The 18,454-nt window shown below is 36.7% G+C and overlaps 1 protein-coding gene across 2 annotated transcripts in view; it reads left to right on the plus strand.

Moving 5' to 3' along the window:
- fstl5 (follistatin-like 5) overlaps positions 1-18,454 on the plus strand; it is a 147,028-nt gene that overhangs the window by 57,691 nt on the left and 70,883 nt on the right. For both annotated transcript variants that reach the window (XM_083560592.1, XM_083560593.1), the window contains exon 5: positions 18,263-18,454. This exon is cut by the window's right edge and continues 5 nt beyond it. In XM_083560592.1, coding sequence (XP_083416718.1) covers positions 18,263-18,454 — 192 coding nt within the window. The remainder of the gene's footprint in view (positions 1-18,262) is intronic.

Here is an 18,454-nt window from a genome sequence, read left to right on the forward strand (position 1 = left end):
TGAGTCCTGAGCGATTTCTGAAGATGTTAAAAGCAAACTATCTGGGGACAAATCGCTACTGTAGTGAGTAGGAATCCAATAATATTGCTGATAATAATAATAGTAATAATAGTAATAATGTTAAACGTGTGGTGGTCTATAAAAATGTTGATCATATTCTGACATTTTTCTACCGATAAGTGCATTCCTTTACTCCTGAAAATACATTACATAGTTTATTCAGAAGTACAATGCTAGAAATTTGTAAGTGAGAAAAGGATTACATTCTGATTTCTTTTAAACAAACTCTTCTTATTTTGATATCTCTAACGTGAAAAATGTCAAATCATTACCATCATCATCATTTCCCAAAGCGAATGATCTGATCATGCTACCATCATCTAATTTTGTGAAAAAGCTCAATTTTTTAGGCTAGAAAATGCTTATTTATATCTTATCTTATAATACTTATAACTCCTAATAATGCTTATCTGAATCATTTTTGCAGTAAATTAAGCATTTTCTAGCCTAAACTATTTTTCAGAAGAGCTGTAATGCTGTTCTTGGGTATGCAGTACATTCATTTCATCTTTATCATTAGTACTGCACACAATTAATTCATCATCATCTTTATCATTCAAGTTGTATCTTCACTGGTGAGTACCCATGTGGAATTTATTTATGTAAAATTACATAGGTTTAAGAATATTGAAAGTGTTTAAGAGCACAGGAAAGGTTTATGAGTGTCGGGACGGTTTATAAAGCCTTAAGATATACAGGTATTCTATATACTGTACTCTATACATATTAGGTTGCCACTTCACGGATTTTCGTCCTATCCCGGGGGGGTCTGGAACGTAACCGAGCGTTACCGAATGATAGGCGAGGGATTACTGTATTTGTGATTGTTTAGTGAATGTGGCTCTTTACTCTACAATGCCAATGTTGAATGTAGACTAAATAAAAACATTTCTACATTGTTTTAGTTGTTTCACAGAATGTAGCCATAAGAACAGGCTGTAGCAGCACATGTAACAGGTTTTCTTCAGACCCCTTTATACACTTTATAGAAAACCGTGTCTTTGGATTTACATTTGACCTTCACTTGGAGTAGGAAGCTCAAACTTGTTCCAGCATGACAATGCCCCTGTGCACACAGCTAGAACTATGAATATTCATGTGAAGTGAAGTTTCTAGTAAAAGATCTTAACTGGCCTTCTATAGAGCTCTGACTTCAACTACCCCCCCAATAAACACTTTCGGGATGAATTGAAACACTGACTGCATCCCAGACCTCCTCACCACACCACACACACTTTACTGTCCTCAAACTGTACACAAACATTATTTATATAGTGTGAAGGCAAGAATAACAGAATTTCAAAGAAATTATCAATTGGCATAGTATAGCTAAAATAGCATTCTCCTTAAATGTATTGATAATAATAATAAAAAAATAATAATAATAATAATATAATAATAATACATAATTAATTAGCGGGCAACTATTTTATTTTATTTATTTATTTTACAGAAAATGTTAATGCTGTTCCTTTCAAAGTTTACACCTACAAACATTTGATGATTAATGAGTTGATGCATTTTGTTCAACCTAAACGTGTGTTGAATTTATCATTATCATCATTAATTTACTTTTACATTCAGGAATATTATAGAAGTGAATTTCCATGTTTCTGCAGGTCATTATATAATTCTTGCCCATTTCTGACCCATTATTTGTTGGTAAAAAAAAACATTGAAATCTTATTATTTGGCCATTTCATGCATGGTTCCTTTTTCTTTTTGCCCAGTAGAATGCTAACGTCCAAATTTTGTGCATTTTCTCAATTTCATACTTTGATTGCATCATACGTGCTTACCACAAGCGGATAAAACATACTTCTAATCTACACACTCTGTGGAAATTTCTACTGGATTTCCTTTGAACCCTGTTCAGAAGGAGACCACAAGGAACAATAACATTAACAGTTGTTTTAAAGCAAAATTCTTCTTTTCAGTGGAGACGTTCTCCTGTCTCACTGCAGCACTGTCATGCTTTCCACACTTTCCTAAAGCGCCGACTTTAATTTAATGTAATTTATAGTCAAATGAAAGTTCTTTTATCCCGAAGGAGAAGACTTTGCTTACGGCTTTTTCTTTGATATATCTTTGACTTATGCTGTAAGCTGAATTTTAAACTTTGTAAAAAAAACAAACTCTGTAATAGGCACTTGACTGTCATTCAGCATACAGTGGAGCAGCTCATTTTGACTGGTTTCAGACTTACTGTACTTTTGTTCAGCAGTGTTTGCCACTACTGGTGTGTTTCCTGTCACTGGCACATGGAAGAGCTAGTATCATAACCCAGGTTTGACAGATTTCAAAAAATGTCCAACTAGATCTCAAAAATCCACACAAAAGACTTAAATAATTGGGCAATGGAAAAGGCAGTGGATTTTTTCTTTCTTATTTTTCTCAGCCTTTAGCATGGGAATTGTGATGTTCATGCATTTCTGACGTCCTGTCATTATTCAGTCCGTAATACCCCTTTCCCACTACCTGTTTTTTGCAAACCATCCCAAATTGCAATAAACAACAAACCTGGCAACCCTGATGTATACAATGTACCTGACTACTACTACTTCTTCACTGAAAAGGAGATGTTGTTCACAGCTTGAGTGTGAAGCTGCATGATTCCTGCCCCAATGGCCCTATATTAACACTTGTTGCACTTCAGTTTGTGACCACTAGGTGTAAAAACAAATCTATGGATTTAAATTGTATAGTAAGAGTGCTGCTCCACATCTACAAAAAGAATCAATCGAATTTCTGCTTATATTTGACACATTCGAGTGGGACATAGCAGTTGGCACATGTAAGCAACCATCTTGTGTCCAGAGAAGCTGAAGATCTACCAAAAAATTGTAAATAAGTAAAAATAATCATAATACAAAATAGATTCAAAAATTAATACTATATGAAAGATGTTAAAAAATGTGAATAGGGCTCAAGTCCTACATTTCGCCTAGAACCCACAAATCACTACAGCCTGATAAACTTTATTGAAATAGCAATGTTTATATCCAAAACCAAAGTGGCAATCTGAATTTTTATATAGAATTCAATTTTGTTTTTTAGATAAACAAGCATCGGATGTCTGATGCTCCAGCTCCTTCATGGATAAGCTACACTAGTGGGTTAGCTATAACTATAATGATTAACATGGGTTAAACAAACTGTATTTCAATTAATATGATTGAAATAATTCTTTGGGTAGTCTGCATTAGTGTGTTGAAAGTCTATGCATGAACATCCTTGGAGTTTTTGGTTGCTTTTTAGGTGACACCTTCATTGCTTACACCTGGACAGCATAGAGTGTTTATGTAGCTCCTTATGGTTTGTGATTAGAACTTCACACCTCTAATTAATCACCTTTAACTCCTAAGAGAGAGAGAGGGGAGAGAGAGAGAGAGAGAGAGAGAGAGAGAGAGAGAGAGAGAGAGAGAGAGAGAGAGAGAGAGAGAGAGAGAGAGAATTAGTGCTGCATTGGTTTTGTTGGGTTCCGATGTTCTGATTCTGCACATCATTGTAAGTATGTTTTAAAACTGAAACTAATCCCATCCAAGTAGGGCTTAAAAGAACGTCCTGATAACAGCTGAAGACAAGCTGAAACCTTTTAAGGCACTAGAATAGACCAATGTGTTCTGGTCACAGTCTGAGAATGGATGAAAATGAGAAGAATAAAGATGGATGGCACTCTTATTGCAAGCATAACATTAAATAATTGACGGATGATAGAAAGACTCTTTTCCATTTTAAATCTCTGCCTTTTATTAACCACCTCATGGCTTTGACATCAGATGAACATGGGTATATTAGTCAGTGGATTGCTCTGAAATGAAGTGAAATTTCTTCAAATCTTATCAAACTGATACCAGGCTCATATTCAGCTGCTTAGAGGGAAAAAGCAGTGACCCATTCTAAACAGAAATTGGTGTCATGAGAGAAACTAAGAACGGTCTAATCAATCATTTTATTTGGATTTTCCTTGAGAAACAGTCAAAATTGATTCACGAAAATGATACGCTCACTAGAGATATGCCCAGATAGAAAATTGCACATTAGAGGGAGGATAGTAAAGTGTAGTGCAAAGCAGTTGCTATTGTTCCCTTGAGAAGGAACCTTTTCATTTTGCACACTGACAGTATGAATAAGCCTGAATTAGATTCTGCTTCATTAGTAAATTCCTTAAGATTGAAAGAATCAGTATGCATTTTTTTCTGTAACAGAAAAACATTAAAGCTGAATGGGGTATGCTGCCATTAACTCTGGTGATATTAAAAATAGTCCATTAGGGTAAAAAAAAAAAGGACAGTCACATGTACTTTACAGCACAGTGAAATTCTTTCTCCATATATCCCAGCGATGTTAGGAAGCCGGGGTCAGAGTGCAGGGTCAGACATTATACAGCGCCCCTTGGAGCACAGAGGGTTAAGGGCCTGCTTAAGGTCCCTCAAGAGTGACTTCTCGGCGATACTGGGACTTAAACCACCAACCTTCTGAGCAGTAACCCAGAGCCTTCGCCACATAGAGGCTGTATGTTTGTATGTATGTGTATGGACAGAAGTTTGTAAGGATGAGGAGGAGCATTCAGCATTCCAATTCCTCCCAAGATCTTCCACTCTAAATCCACATAAACTAGATCGGGCCTTGTATTCGGGGGCATGGTCATGCTGGAACCGGTTTGGTTATTCAAAGACCTACACAAATGTATGCCTCCAGCTTTGTGGTATCAGTTTGAGGAAGAACCGAACGTGGCTGAAAAAGTCAGGTGTCCCGATAATTGTATTAATTTATTGCGTTAATATTAACTTGTTTCCTTTGATTGCTTTAAAAAAGTCAAGCTCCTATTAATGCTATATTCATAAGGAAAGGCTTTAAGTGCATCATCATCATCATCATCATCATCATCATTACTAACCACTTTATACAAACACTTATAACCCTCTCAATCATGCAAATGAAGCAGTCAGTTAACCATGTGGCGTGTCGCAGCAGAACTATCTATACATAACGCAGCTACAGGTCAAGTGCTTCACTTAATGTTCACATCCTACAGCAGAACATGGAAAATGTGATCCGATCAGCAGCACTGTTGCTGGTAAAGGACGAGTCGGTTTGAGTATTTTAGGAACTGCTGATCTTTTATGATTTCATTCATGACAGTATCTAGAGTTCACATACTGTACAGTGGTGTGACAAACAATAGAATAATCCAGTGGTGGTTCTGTGGGTGGAAACTCCTTGTTGAGAATGGAATACGACTGAAATAGTTTAGAGCTGAAAGGAAGTTTATAGTGACTCATAACCACTCTGTACAAAGGTGTTGAGCAGAAAAGCATGATTGGTTGATTAGATCGTTGCATGATTATACAGTGGAATCGCTCCAGCAGTGGAGAGCAAGCGTAAATAATTGTTTTATAATTTTATATAAGGTAAGTACAGATAATTAAAAAGCAGACTTAAGTTACATGGATTTAATAAGTTACAGTTATTGCACTACATTTATGAAATTTCTCTCATTCTAAAAATAAATAAATAAACAAAACAGGTCTTTGTGGTGGTTTTACAGTTGGATGTACAATGCTATGGCTAGATATGAAGTATGAGGGATAAAAAAATTCAATTATTTGTTGACACCCTACAATTATGAAAAAGTAGCTCCTGTATTAAGGCTTAGAGGCTGCGTAATCAGTTGTGTGCTGACCTTTCGGTTTGTTTTCGCCACTTACCGCTGCACACGGATTTTAAAATGGAATGCTCTCATGCATATTGACTGTGACTCTTTTATTCCGGCAAACATGTACACACGCATGTGAAGCTGATCCAATTAAGCATTAAAATTTTTTCATTTACATTTTTTTCTTTGAAACAAATCGGACGGAATACGAATGCGACGAAGACGAGGGAGGCTTTAATCTCTGCTCGGTCGTAAAGAACCGGTGTGGTCCTCCATAGTTCTCCTGATGGTGACAGGACGGTAAACAGCCTGAGGCTGTGAGTGCTGCTTCGAAACAGGCAGATTTAAGACTAAGCTCGGAATCTATTTGCAGCGGGTCTTTTTTAAACTGCTGCCTGCCTGCTTTTCTTCTTTTAACGGTTGAGTTTGCATTGTAGAGTGGCGTGTTTTATGGGGTTTTCCCACTGGACTGTCATGTTGTTTAATCAGCCTTAATAAAAAAAGTAAATGGGAGAAGTTAAAATATATGGACAGGATGTGTATATATATCTGGCAGTGACCTGGGACAGAAATAAATTGTATTAAGATGGACTTGGAAGAGTTGAACATTGGTAAAGGGTTAGTTACTAATGTGAGAATAGATGTGGGAATATGAGTTAGAGGAGGGTGTTAAAAAGATTGATCCAGTGATATTTTAGACTTTTTTGGCTTAGCTACGGTATTTATACTGTATATGGACTTTACTATAGAGACAAAGGTTTGTGGACAACTGATTATTAGATTCACATTTGCTTATTGAAAATCCCTGTCCGCATTTAATCCTCATTCGCTGTCAGAATAACCTCCACTCCTCTGGGAAGATTTTGGTGTGCGCTTGTGGAGATTTGTGTGAGACTCTTTCAGCTACAAGGGTATTAGTAAAGTCAGTAACTGATGTAGGTGAGGTGAGGAGGCCTGGGGTGCAGTCAGTGTTCGCATTCATTCCAAAGGGTTTCAACAGGGTTGAGATCAGAGCTCTATAGCGGAAGATCTTCCACTCCAAACAGTGTTCAAATTGAGTCAGGTTTTATGTGGGGTCTCCAGTTGTTCTGTAATCCATATAACTTTTAATAAAATAATCTTTGGGACCCTCTAATTTTATTTTTTACTTGTCATTTGGGTCCCTAATGCCTTATGGGGGGGCCCCAGATCCCCCAGCCCCCCTCAATTCGAGCACTGTCTCCAACCCATGTTCAGCTTCATAGAGCTGGCTTTGTTCACAAGAGCATTGTCACGCTGAATCAGGTTTAAGTCTCCTAGTTCGAATAAAGAAAAAAATAAAGCCTTTTTTTGGTTAATGGTATTAGTTTTATTTTTTCCTTAATGTTTGAGATGCCTGACTAGATGAGATTCTTTGGAGCTGAAATGTCACTTCTGTTTTTATTGTTTTTTTTTTGTTTTTTTTTAATCGTTATTTTGCAGCTATAACATTGTATTTGCATTATGTATTTGAAAAAGAAAAAAGGTTTGGATATTTATTTGCAGTCCAGAGAGTGTGTTCTTGTATTCGTTTGTTGCTTGAACTAAAAAAAAAAAAAAAAAAAAAGATTTTTCTTTTTGTAAAAATTATTATATTTTTTTATATTGTTTTTTTATTGTGAATTACAACTTTATTGTGAATAGATTTTTTCACTTGTACAACTTTTTACTTCTTTTTTTTTTTTTTTTTTAGGGTTTTTTTTTTTTTTTTTTTGTCCAGGGAGACAAAAAGAGCAAGAGAGAAAACTATATTAAAATGTATTTCTTAGTTTATGTGCTTCCTTTTTTTTTCTTGTCAGAATTTTTTTCCTTTTTGTTTTTATCCTTTTAAGGTTGTTATGTGCTGTTTTCCTTCAAACCTTCAAAGGAAAAAACCCTATTCAGATATGAATATTTGTGTCAAAGGCTTGTTGTTGCCGTTGGTGTTGTTCTTGTTAAATCACATTGTGGTTGCCATTTTGGAGTGAATACCCCACTTTTCTGTCATTTTTTTTTTATTTTTTTATTTTTTTTTGAGGTATGTTTTTGCCTGTTGTTGTTTCACACAGCGCTTGAATTTCTTTCCATAATTGAACCCAACACCCAGTTGCATCTGAAATACAGACAGAATGCCATTTACTTTGAGTTGATTCTCAATATGAATTCCAACCATATGTAAAGATGACATATAGAGAGTGGCATGTCTGCAGTGACATGTAGTGAGGATAAATGGAAGTAGACTAGAGATTTTTTCTTTATTTAAATGTAAATGACATTTTGCTTGTTAGCACAACACAACCATATCCCATTCTGGATGATCTAAGGTTGAGTCGTGACCCTTTTCTGACTGATTTACATTAGAAAGCTGTGATATATGACTTTGATTTGCACTTGTACACACGCTGGCAGGCTTTTCATGTCACAACACTCTGAGATTCTGATGTACACCGAGCTCCAAAGTCAGTTCTAACGCATGACAGGCCGGAAAACATATCACAACCTTGTCAAGGCAAAATCTGTCACTTGACTCAATGACATCAAAACTGACAAAGGCAGGATTTGTGACAGCTGATGCCTGATGGCACAAACCTCCATGAACGTGCAGGTGTTGCTATGAAGCTGTACTTAAGTAGATTTTTCTGCTATCAGTATTTTACTTCACTATTAATTTTTTGGACAACTTTTTGCTTTCACTTATTATTTTTTTACACAAATATCAGTACTTTCTACTTCTTACATTTTTAAAACAAACTTTAGTTTTAATCTTTTTGGTGACATGTTTATTATTTTTTCTTTTCATTATGCACCACTTTTTCAGCCCATCAACCTATTTCTTGTTGGTGTATCATTCTCTGTCTTTCACACACCACAGATGTAGATGAGTTTATGACGATACCAAGAGCAGGGCAGAAGGCAACAAGAAGTCTGGTGTTAACGTGGATGAGACAGAGGGAGTCAGTGATGTAAACATGACTAAAAACAGGGACCTGATCATCATCTTCTTTTTTCTGCTTGTGTTCTATATGGTGGTTGTTCCACCTGGATACATTCATTAGATAACAAAATTAAATATTATTTTGTATTAATATATTGATATGACGTGAGGTTCAGTTTCCGGCGTGACACTAAAACAGGTAGTAATTATGACTACTTTTTACTTAAGTACATGTCAGAGCCCAAACTTCTTTACTTTAACTTGAGTAAAAAACTTCATCTTTTACCAGACAACGTTAAAAACATGAGTATCTGTAGTTCTACTTAAGTGAAGGATGTGTGTACAACCTTGATAAATATGCAGCAGAAATTTTTATTCATTTATACATTTCTTTATACTAAGGAAAACTGTATTTACTATTGGATGTGGTAGCTCAGTGGGTAAGATGTTAGACGATTGATCAGAAGGTTCTTAGTTCTGCTTTGAGACAATGTCCATTGTAAAAAGCGCTATAGAAATAATAGTTGAAATCTCAGCATCCCTATGGGGCCCTTGAGCAAGGCCCTTAACCCTCAACTGCTTAATTCTTTGATTAAGTTAATTGTAAGGTCCTCTGGAAAAGGCCTTGATGAAATGCCTGATGATTGTGCCTTAATACAAAGCCAGTGGTTCGTTTAATATAAGCTGTAAATCAAACCTTTAAGACCTCTAAAATAGGGTGTAATTCACTTTTCGCAATATTGTGTTTCAATTTTTTCAGTTCCTCAAGGTTACAAGGATTCCTCTGATGGATTCCATAAATAAAGTCAGGACTTTGGCCAGACCATACAAACACCTTCACCTTCATGTTTAGAATCCAGTCTTGATTTATTTCAGCTGTACATTTTGTGGCTGTTGCTTTTTCCATCTTCTCTCCAGACTCAGTTTCCTGGCTGATAATTCCCTGGTTTATCACTCAGTTCATGTGTTTATTGTACAACATAGTAGTATAGATGTAACTGTTGTTCCTGTTGCTCTCAGGTTGTCCTGCATCTCTTTCCAAGTGTTACTTGAAAGTATTATCCGTGTTATTGATCTGAGAGTGAATTCTTGTGTCATGAATCTGTCTAGGGAGGATAACCTGCATTGTCATGCTGGAACAGGTTTGGGCCTCCTAGTTCAAACAAGTCAAGTTAAAAAATTAGTTCACATTTAGATCCATCATATACAATTGTGTGTCTCAAACTATGTGGTAACAGTTTGGAGAAGAAGCAACATATGGCTTTGATAGTTTTGGGAATTGAGATTGAAAACATTTAAATTCAGATGTTTGTCCCTCATTAATCTCCAATTTTCTGCATCTTAATTGTCCAAATTGTCCTAACGCATTATAATCATGAGTAACAGCAGACAAATGAGACAAATTCGGTGTATGTGCTGCTGTTCTTTCCACCTACGCTATCTGTCACTAACACTCACCTGCATGGTGGCTCATGAAACCAAAATTTGAAGAAAATAAAGAATACATATATTTCACTTCTCAATGAGAGGCCTGTGTCAGTGTCAATCATTTCATTCCATGTTTTCAATAACACACAGCCGAATATACACGTTGCAGGAAAAGTGAATCTTATCCACAGATGGAAATCTGTACATTTAAAAAAATTGCTATACAAAAAAAAAAACCCTGTTCCGCCATTTATGGTAATTAAACCAGAATCATCTTACATGAGTGTAAATGCAATTAAATCTCAAGTTCACCAGATTAAATTAGATTGTTAGATTGATTAGACTCTACAAATCAACTCATCCTAATCAAAATCTAACTTCCTAAAGTGCTTTTCTTCCCTGCTTTTTAGTATTCATAGCAGATTTCCTGTTCATGTAATGGTCCCTTTGAAAACAAATGGCTTATACTCATATTTAATTTGTTCTTCATCTTCTGGTGTGATCTTCACCACTGCTCTGTCATTGGTTTGCTGCCTAATTAAGCTTAACCTGTTTTTCTGTTTCTATACTTCCCTATTTTATATACAATATAATATATGTCTTACTATGCATTATGGTTTTGTTGTGTAACTTGATTTGTATTTGCTGATTGCATTTAAATGCTATTGTGTCTTGGAGGGAGATATTTCTACTGGAAAACATCTCGACAGTTCTGGCTGGGATAAAGAATAATTCAAAAAATCTGACATTTAATAGCAAAATGTATGATGTGATTGCCAAAACCAAAATCCAATATTAATGTATTATAACAATTGTTTTATTTTAATAGGATTTACTTCAAGGTATAAATGTCAGCAGTGTTAAGATTATGTACAGTATCGTGTCAGGGGAATTTGTTTGATTATATATTGATTATATGTGTGTAAAAATGGTGTCACAAAGAAGTGTCTTACAGAAATTTGGACTGTATTATTGTACAAGAGATACATTTAAAAAGATTTTGGAGCATCTGTGAGACATGGTAATAACTTTTTAAACCATTTTAGTACCTAGTATCCCTTTTTCACAATTAGGAAAAAAAAAAATCAAAGCTTGTCATGTTACAGAAAAAAAACCAAAATCTTCTAAATCTTCTTCAATCCCTTCACTACACACCTATTAGATTATTGTAAAACAATTTTTTACAAACCTGTGACTTGATTTACAGCTGCCACTAATATTACAGCTTTTGGCCAATCAGATTCAAGAATTCACTCTAAGTGAGATTAAGAGCGTATGTATTGGCCCTGTTTTGGATTGTGGAATCTCAAAGAAGAAAAAAAATATCAGCGAGACAATAAGATTTTTTTATTGTCACTGTCACCTAGTGTGTGAAGAGCAGACCCAGTCCCAGTGTACTAGCAGGTAATGAGCTGCTCGTCGACACAGAGAGGGATGTGAGAAAGAAAAGTAAAGAACATGTGACAGGTGAAAGAGGAGAATCGCATTACAGATGGAACAGCAGGCACCTGCAGATGCAGGTGGGGAAGAATTTTTTTTTTTTTTTTTTTTTTTTTTCATTTTTTTTGCAGTTTGTGGTGAGAATCCAGCATGATGGCAGGAGTAGAAAATAGAAAGAAACACAATGGGGATAAACAGTGCCACTAAGGTGACACAACTCTAGTGTACATGGCAAAAAAGCTAAGAGAAGCCTAACAGGCTAGGAGAAATGAAATAATAGCCAAATGGGGTGCTGGATTGTGACCATTGGTGAATATCTCTCCCCAGGCAGATGTGCCTGATATTAAGCACATGCTGTGCAGAGGTCTCTGCTGGGACTTTACTCTGTACACCAGAGGAGTCGAGGCTTTGTAGGCCGGAGTCCATTCGTCATAAATAAAACATGTCCGGATTTCAAACAAAGCCCTTTTCACTGGTAGGTTGCCATGAAAAATTAAGGAAGTCCTGGATGAAGGAGAGATGAGATAGATGGAGAGGTTCCAGTATTTTTTCATGCTGCCCCTGGAAATAAAGGGTTGCCACTTTCCAAGAGGTCAGAGTTGCCAGAGTTGCTAATATGGTGGACTGAGAAAGCTGTAATTTCTCTTCATCTTTCAACAGAACTGGTGACCTTGATTGACTGTGTTACCTCCAAGTCATTGAGGTGGATTGAGCTAAATCACCTAATGACTTGGATGTGACTTGCAGATAAAAAAGAAAGACATTGTTAGATTCAGTCAATTTTTACACAATTTACACATTTAGAAATAAAGGTCAATTGTTTTCGTACCGTCTGGGTGATGGTTCAATGACAGAGATTTAGTAAAAGTTTGAGCCACCTTGAAATTTTTTTTAATAGTTATAGTTACACTTAGAAATTATTTTAGATAACTGTCTCCTAACTGTCACGCACTTGACATGACCGTGATTTGAAAGTATTTCCTCAAAATCATAAGCGCTCTGTTATAATACCAAGACTAGGAAGGAATACAACATCCTGCTGCAAAACAAGTAAAACATCTTCAGACATAAAGCCTAGCATGAGAAGCTCATTACTACAGCACATAGTGTAGCAGCTGGCAAGGTCGAAATAAATCAAAAGACAATGCCAGCCGAGTGAGATCAGGTCTTAACCAGTATGTTGCTTATGTTCAGTGGGATCCTTGACACTAAGGAAATTCTGATGCAATGTAAATAGAAATATATTTTTGCATATAGCTTTAGAAAACCCATTTTATTGTCCACTTTCACTGCAATCCTCCACAAGCCAAGATTTGTATTGTAGCTAACCGAGCTACCGTGTGAACTTTTACAATAGTAAGAGACATTATAAAGCTGCTATAAACTAAGCTAAACAGTATTTTCTGTGTGATTGGGTAATGCTATGTAGACTAAACAATTTTCATTTTTAAAAACGAATAGTATTGACAATAAAAAATACATTTTCTTCTACTTGGTCTAAAATAAATGGTATCAGTGCATCCCTGGCCAAAATTGTTTTGTTGTGAAATGTAGACTTTATTTGAAGAAGTTTAGTAAAAATATTGTTTCGGAATTCCAGTCAATTTTTTTTTAACTCTGAATGTTCGTAGTCTCAAAAGTAATTTGGGGTTTCAAGGCCCAGTGTGGCCTGTTTTCTCCTTATTCTATGACAAATTAAGCAGATAGAAATATATAGAGGTGATTCCAAGTGATGAATTTGAATCTGGGAGCTGTTTATATGAACTCACATTATATGGTCTAAAAAGGCAGCCATAATTAGGAAGTGAGAAGTGGTAGCTCATTGGTTAAGACCTTTTAAATGGCGCTCATGAGCTCAAATCCCAGCAACAGCAAGATGCCACTATTGGGCTTTCAACTGATCAATTGTATACAAGAGATAATTAGAGAATATGTCTCACTGTCCAAATACTTATCGACTGATCGAGCACCCTTGTGGACCTGTTAAGTACCCTTGATTTTATAACCATAATGACTAGGAAAAGTACTATTTAGTACCTTCATTTCTGAGTGTTTTCCTGTGGGTTTTATTTTACATAAATATCATGACTGCAAAGTCCAGGGTTTACTGAAAGGTTCCTTTTATGACCAGATGAAATAAGTTCTATATAGGTCAATGGTCCTTGTTAAAGCTTAATCCGAGAAAAGTAACATTTAAGGTGAATGTCACGTGAGAAAAGCGCTACTCTTACAGTATATCAACAGTTATCTAGTGTCTTTTCAATGTTTGGCATTTGGTGAAACGTTGCAATCTTGTTTCTGGCAGGGAGAAAAAATGACCTTTGTTTATTTTCTGCTTTGAATTCGTCTACGTCAAACAAATAGTACTGTCAGGTTTTTTCCAGATGGTGCTGACTGATTTTCTAGAACAGCATTGATTAGATAGTAAGCAAACTGTCTGATCCATACAGATTCCATGCACTGGTTCTAATATTTTATAAATAGTTACTCATAGTAACAGCGTACACAGGGACTTGTACTGTATAATGGATGCTTCACAATGAACAAATGCTAAATATTGCAAAATAGATGTTTTTTGTGAGGAAATGCGACCAGAATAAGTTTCAGCTGTCTCAGATTTCGGAACACAATAGACGAGGCAGAAATTTGATGCTGAATAATTATGAATGATGAATTATGAATATTCAAAATATTCATAATTCATAATTCATAATTATGAATTATGAATATTTTTAATACAGGTAGACACCAACTTCCGACATAGGGACCGAATAAAACGGTCTTAAGTCCATCAGGTCGTGAGTCGAGAAGAGTGATTACTTTAGGATGCGTTCTGACGCAGACATAAAGAGGCACCGTGAACACATTTACATTTTTTTACATAGTACAAATAAATTAAATAAAAATGTATATAATATATATATTATTATTATTTTTTGGTCAGAGGTGACCGTCGTATCTCCGAAATGTCATAAGTCGAGTGGTCGTAGGTCGGGGGTCTGACTGTAATTGTAACAAAGGCTAGTAAAATAAAAACTGCTTATACAGACAATAGCTATGTAACTAAATATGATTACAAAACTGCAGACCACAATTAATACGTGTTTAATTCCTTCCTACTGGTGTATTACTAGCATGCTGACATGCAGTTGTATTGTACGTCTGCGTCAAGGCCTGTTTCTACTCGCCACATTCAAATCTAGCTCCATTTCCAACAGGACATTTGAGTAGCCACAGCAGTCTGACCCATTAGCATCTATCAGGTCACCCCTGACTGCTGCACAACACTGCTCTGTATATTGCTGTCACACACCTTCAATTATGCAGGAACACAGTATGAGGGTGAAGCAGGGTTGTCGTCAGACACCATGTTATTCCTAGCAGGGCTAAAACACTCCTGCGCATGCTGATCGAGACGAGTCAGAGTGGAATGCACAATGTCACTGATGAATCTTTAATAAACAACCTTGCATTCATTAACTCTCGTTCATCTGGTTCCGGAGATAACATGTGCACGTGTGTGTGAGAAGAGTCCGTAATCTGAATGCAGAAATTCCTAAGAATGATGAAAATTGAAGGTCGTGATTAAAATGGCAGTGAATAAGTGAATTAATGAGTTGAGATACACTATATGAACAAAAGTATTGGGACACTTGACTCTTTCAGCCAGATGCAGTTCTTCTCCAAACTGTTATGACGAAGTTGGAGAAAGAAGTAGGATGTTTATGGATGGGGTAGCATTAGTTTTTCCCTTTACTAGAAGAACTAGGAGATCTATTTTTTTCCCCTGTGATTGAACTCTTAATTCAATTATGCTGCTGTAATCGCTGTTCTATCATTAACTAGTGTTCTAGTGGTTAGGATGCGGCGCTCTCACTGCTGCGGCCCGGGTTTGATCCTCGGTCAGGGAACCAGCCACTCTTAGTTTCGGTCCCAAGCCCGGATAAATGGGGAGGAAGGGAAGGGCATCCAGGAAGGGCATCCAGCGTAAAAACATGCGGATGATCCGCTGTGGCGACCCCTGATGAGAGAAGCCGAAAGAAAGTATGCTAGTCATACCTTTACCAGTGTTTGGAACTCATCTATTTCTTCTGGCTAATGTAATTATTGTATTCACTCATAAGAATGGAAAAAAAGAATGTGCTTTTAGTGGCTTTGATTGTTTTTAGTGATTTCAGAAACTGTCGCTCTTCTGGGATTTAATACCCAGAATGGTGCCAAACATCATCTAGTGAGGGATGGTAGTTCTACACTGGACCGAGAATGTCCAACCTGACAAGGGGGGAGATGCGAACATCCTGGCAGCGTAACAACGTATTATGCAAAATGTACAATTACAAAAATTGTGAAAATGTAAATTTTTTCGGATCGTCCAAAAAAAAAAAATCGTTGAACCATCGCAACTCAGTACTATAAATAAGGTGTGTGTGTGTGTGTGTGTGTGTGTGTGTGTGTGTGTGTGTGTGTGTGTGTGTGTGTGTGTGTGTGTGTGTGTAAGAGATCGAGCAGTCATGTGAAGATGAACTCTGATGGACTCGACATGTTTCACTAAAACCACTCACACAGTCTAAAGAGTCCAGCTGTGCCTCTTCTTCCATCGTTCTTCATCTTCCTTTCGCTCCTCACGCCTTTCATTCACCTTTTTATGATCAGGCCCGAGGGAGAAAGCAGTGGCTCAAGCACTCTAAACTCAAAAAAAGAAAAAAGAAAGAAAAAACTCAGTAGCTGTAGGTGATGAAAATGTCGCAGTCACTTTGAAGCCCCACTTGACAAGTCTCTCCAAACAGATTTTTTTAGCTGTGAGAAATGTTTGAAGTACTTAACACCTTTATCAGCCCTGCTTTTCCTCGAATTACCCATGATGCTGTTTGTTGCTCGATGCCTGTCTGTGACTTATGATTGGAATTTGATCTTCCCTGATGAGCTCATAGATTGAAATGTGTTTTCAGGATTGGGGGGAAGAATGTGAGGGATTTTGTTTGTAGAACAAACAGTATAGTTACTGTTTGTTACTGTAATAAAAATGTAAAGTTTATAGAAAAAATATATAAATGATTAAATAAAAAATACTAAGCTTATTAACCTTGTCATGTGTAACAATAGTTGAAGTTCACATAAAGTATTATGAAGCATGGCTGCAGTTTAAATTTCATAAATATCCTAAAGCTGGTAATCAATTTAACTAATGTCAGCTAAGATATTGTCTTGTTTCTGATGTGTATTGAAAGTAATTCTGATTAAAAAAAGTATTTTGGGCATTTTCTCTAAGTGTTCTTTACACAGTTGGGAAAAAAAAGTCTATTACCTGAGAAAATACACTATACGGAAAAAATTTGTATAACTGACCATAACATTTACATTTATGGCATTTGGCAGACGTCCTTATCCAGAGCAGCTTACAGTTATCTCAGTTATACACTTGCTCAAAGGCCCAGAAGTGGTATTTTTAGTGGTGCTGGATTTTGAACCCACGACCTTCCAATCCAATCCACTAAGCAACCACTTTTTGAGCATCCAAATCCATATTTAGTTCCCATTTGCTGTTATAATTACCTCCATTCTTTGATTTTGGAGTGTGGTTGTGGAGATTTGTGCTCTTTCAGCTAAAGGTCATGAGTAAAGGTGTATGATGTAGGTGAGGTGAGGAGGCCTTGGGTGCAGTCAGCATGCCAATTCATCCCAAAAGGTGCTCAGTAGAACTGAGGAGCCACTCAAGATCTTCCACTCCAACCCATGTAAAGCATATCTGCATGGAGTTTGCTTCATGCATGGGCAGGCTGGAATAGGGTTGTGTCTCCTAGTTCAAGTGAAGGAAAAATTCAATTCTACCACATTAAATGACATTATATACAGTAGTGTGCCTCCAACTTTGTGGTACCAGTTTGAGGAAGAACGACAAACTGTATGGCTGGAAAAGTCAGATGTCCTCCTACATTTGTCTATACGGTGTATATAGTAACCCGAGCTCAGGACTGAACCTGGAGCAAAGAGGCAACAATAAGACAAGACTTACAAAAGATGCGAATACATTTTTCTGTCAAATGAAGTCAAAGACAAAATACATCTGAAAAAATCACTCAAATTTAGATACAAAATCAATGTAATTGTTTATTACCACATTTTTTTTATCACATGTTTTATTCATTAACCATGAGGTTGCACAATACCTTAGCTATTAATTAATTAAATAATAATAATAATAATAATAATAATTATTATTATAATTATTATTATTATAATCATTATTATAATCCATACTTAAATAAAGTAAAATTTTTCATTCATTCATTTTCTCCTGCTTATCCGTAATTCGGGTCACGGGGGCAGCAGTCTAAGCAGGCCCCCGCCCTCGACTGCTGCCCAATTCTCACAGCACCGTCCCTTACGGTCCCTCCTGCAGGTGGTGAGCCCAAGGGAAGGCGGCCCCACGGCATGGACCTTGATATTTCCCTCATAAGGGACCCCCGGAGCAAAGAGGGTTAAGGGCCTTGCTCAAGGCCCCAAGAGTGGCAGCTTGGCGATACCGGGGCTTGAACCCCAGACCTTCCGATCGGCAACCCAGCGCCTTAACCGCTGGAGCCACCACTCCCCCCATAACATTTTGTACACATTAAATTGCTCAACAATAGTGAAAATATTTGATTAATGTATTTTTTATTGCTTTATAATAATTTACTTATATACAACACTTCGATTTCGAATTTGATTGTGATTTTTCTCTTTCATCTTTTATCTCTCTACAGATGATAACTGTCGTCTTGTCGATTACAAGAAACTGAAGACAAAGGTGCTTAACCTCCATGCCCTTCGCTTCCTACCACCAGGAGCCCAGAACAGCTATGAGACGAACATGGTGTCCAGGAAGCATGTAGTGGACCTGATGTTTAAACGCTTTGATGCTGATGGGAGTGGACAAGTTGACAGCAGCGAGCTTT

This window comes from Silurus aristotelis, assembly GCF_946808225.1.
Source record: "Silurus aristotelis genome assembly, chromosome: 14".
In the NCBI taxonomy this organism is placed as follows: domain Eukaryota; kingdom Metazoa; phylum Chordata; class Actinopteri; order Siluriformes; family Siluridae; genus Silurus; species Silurus aristotelis.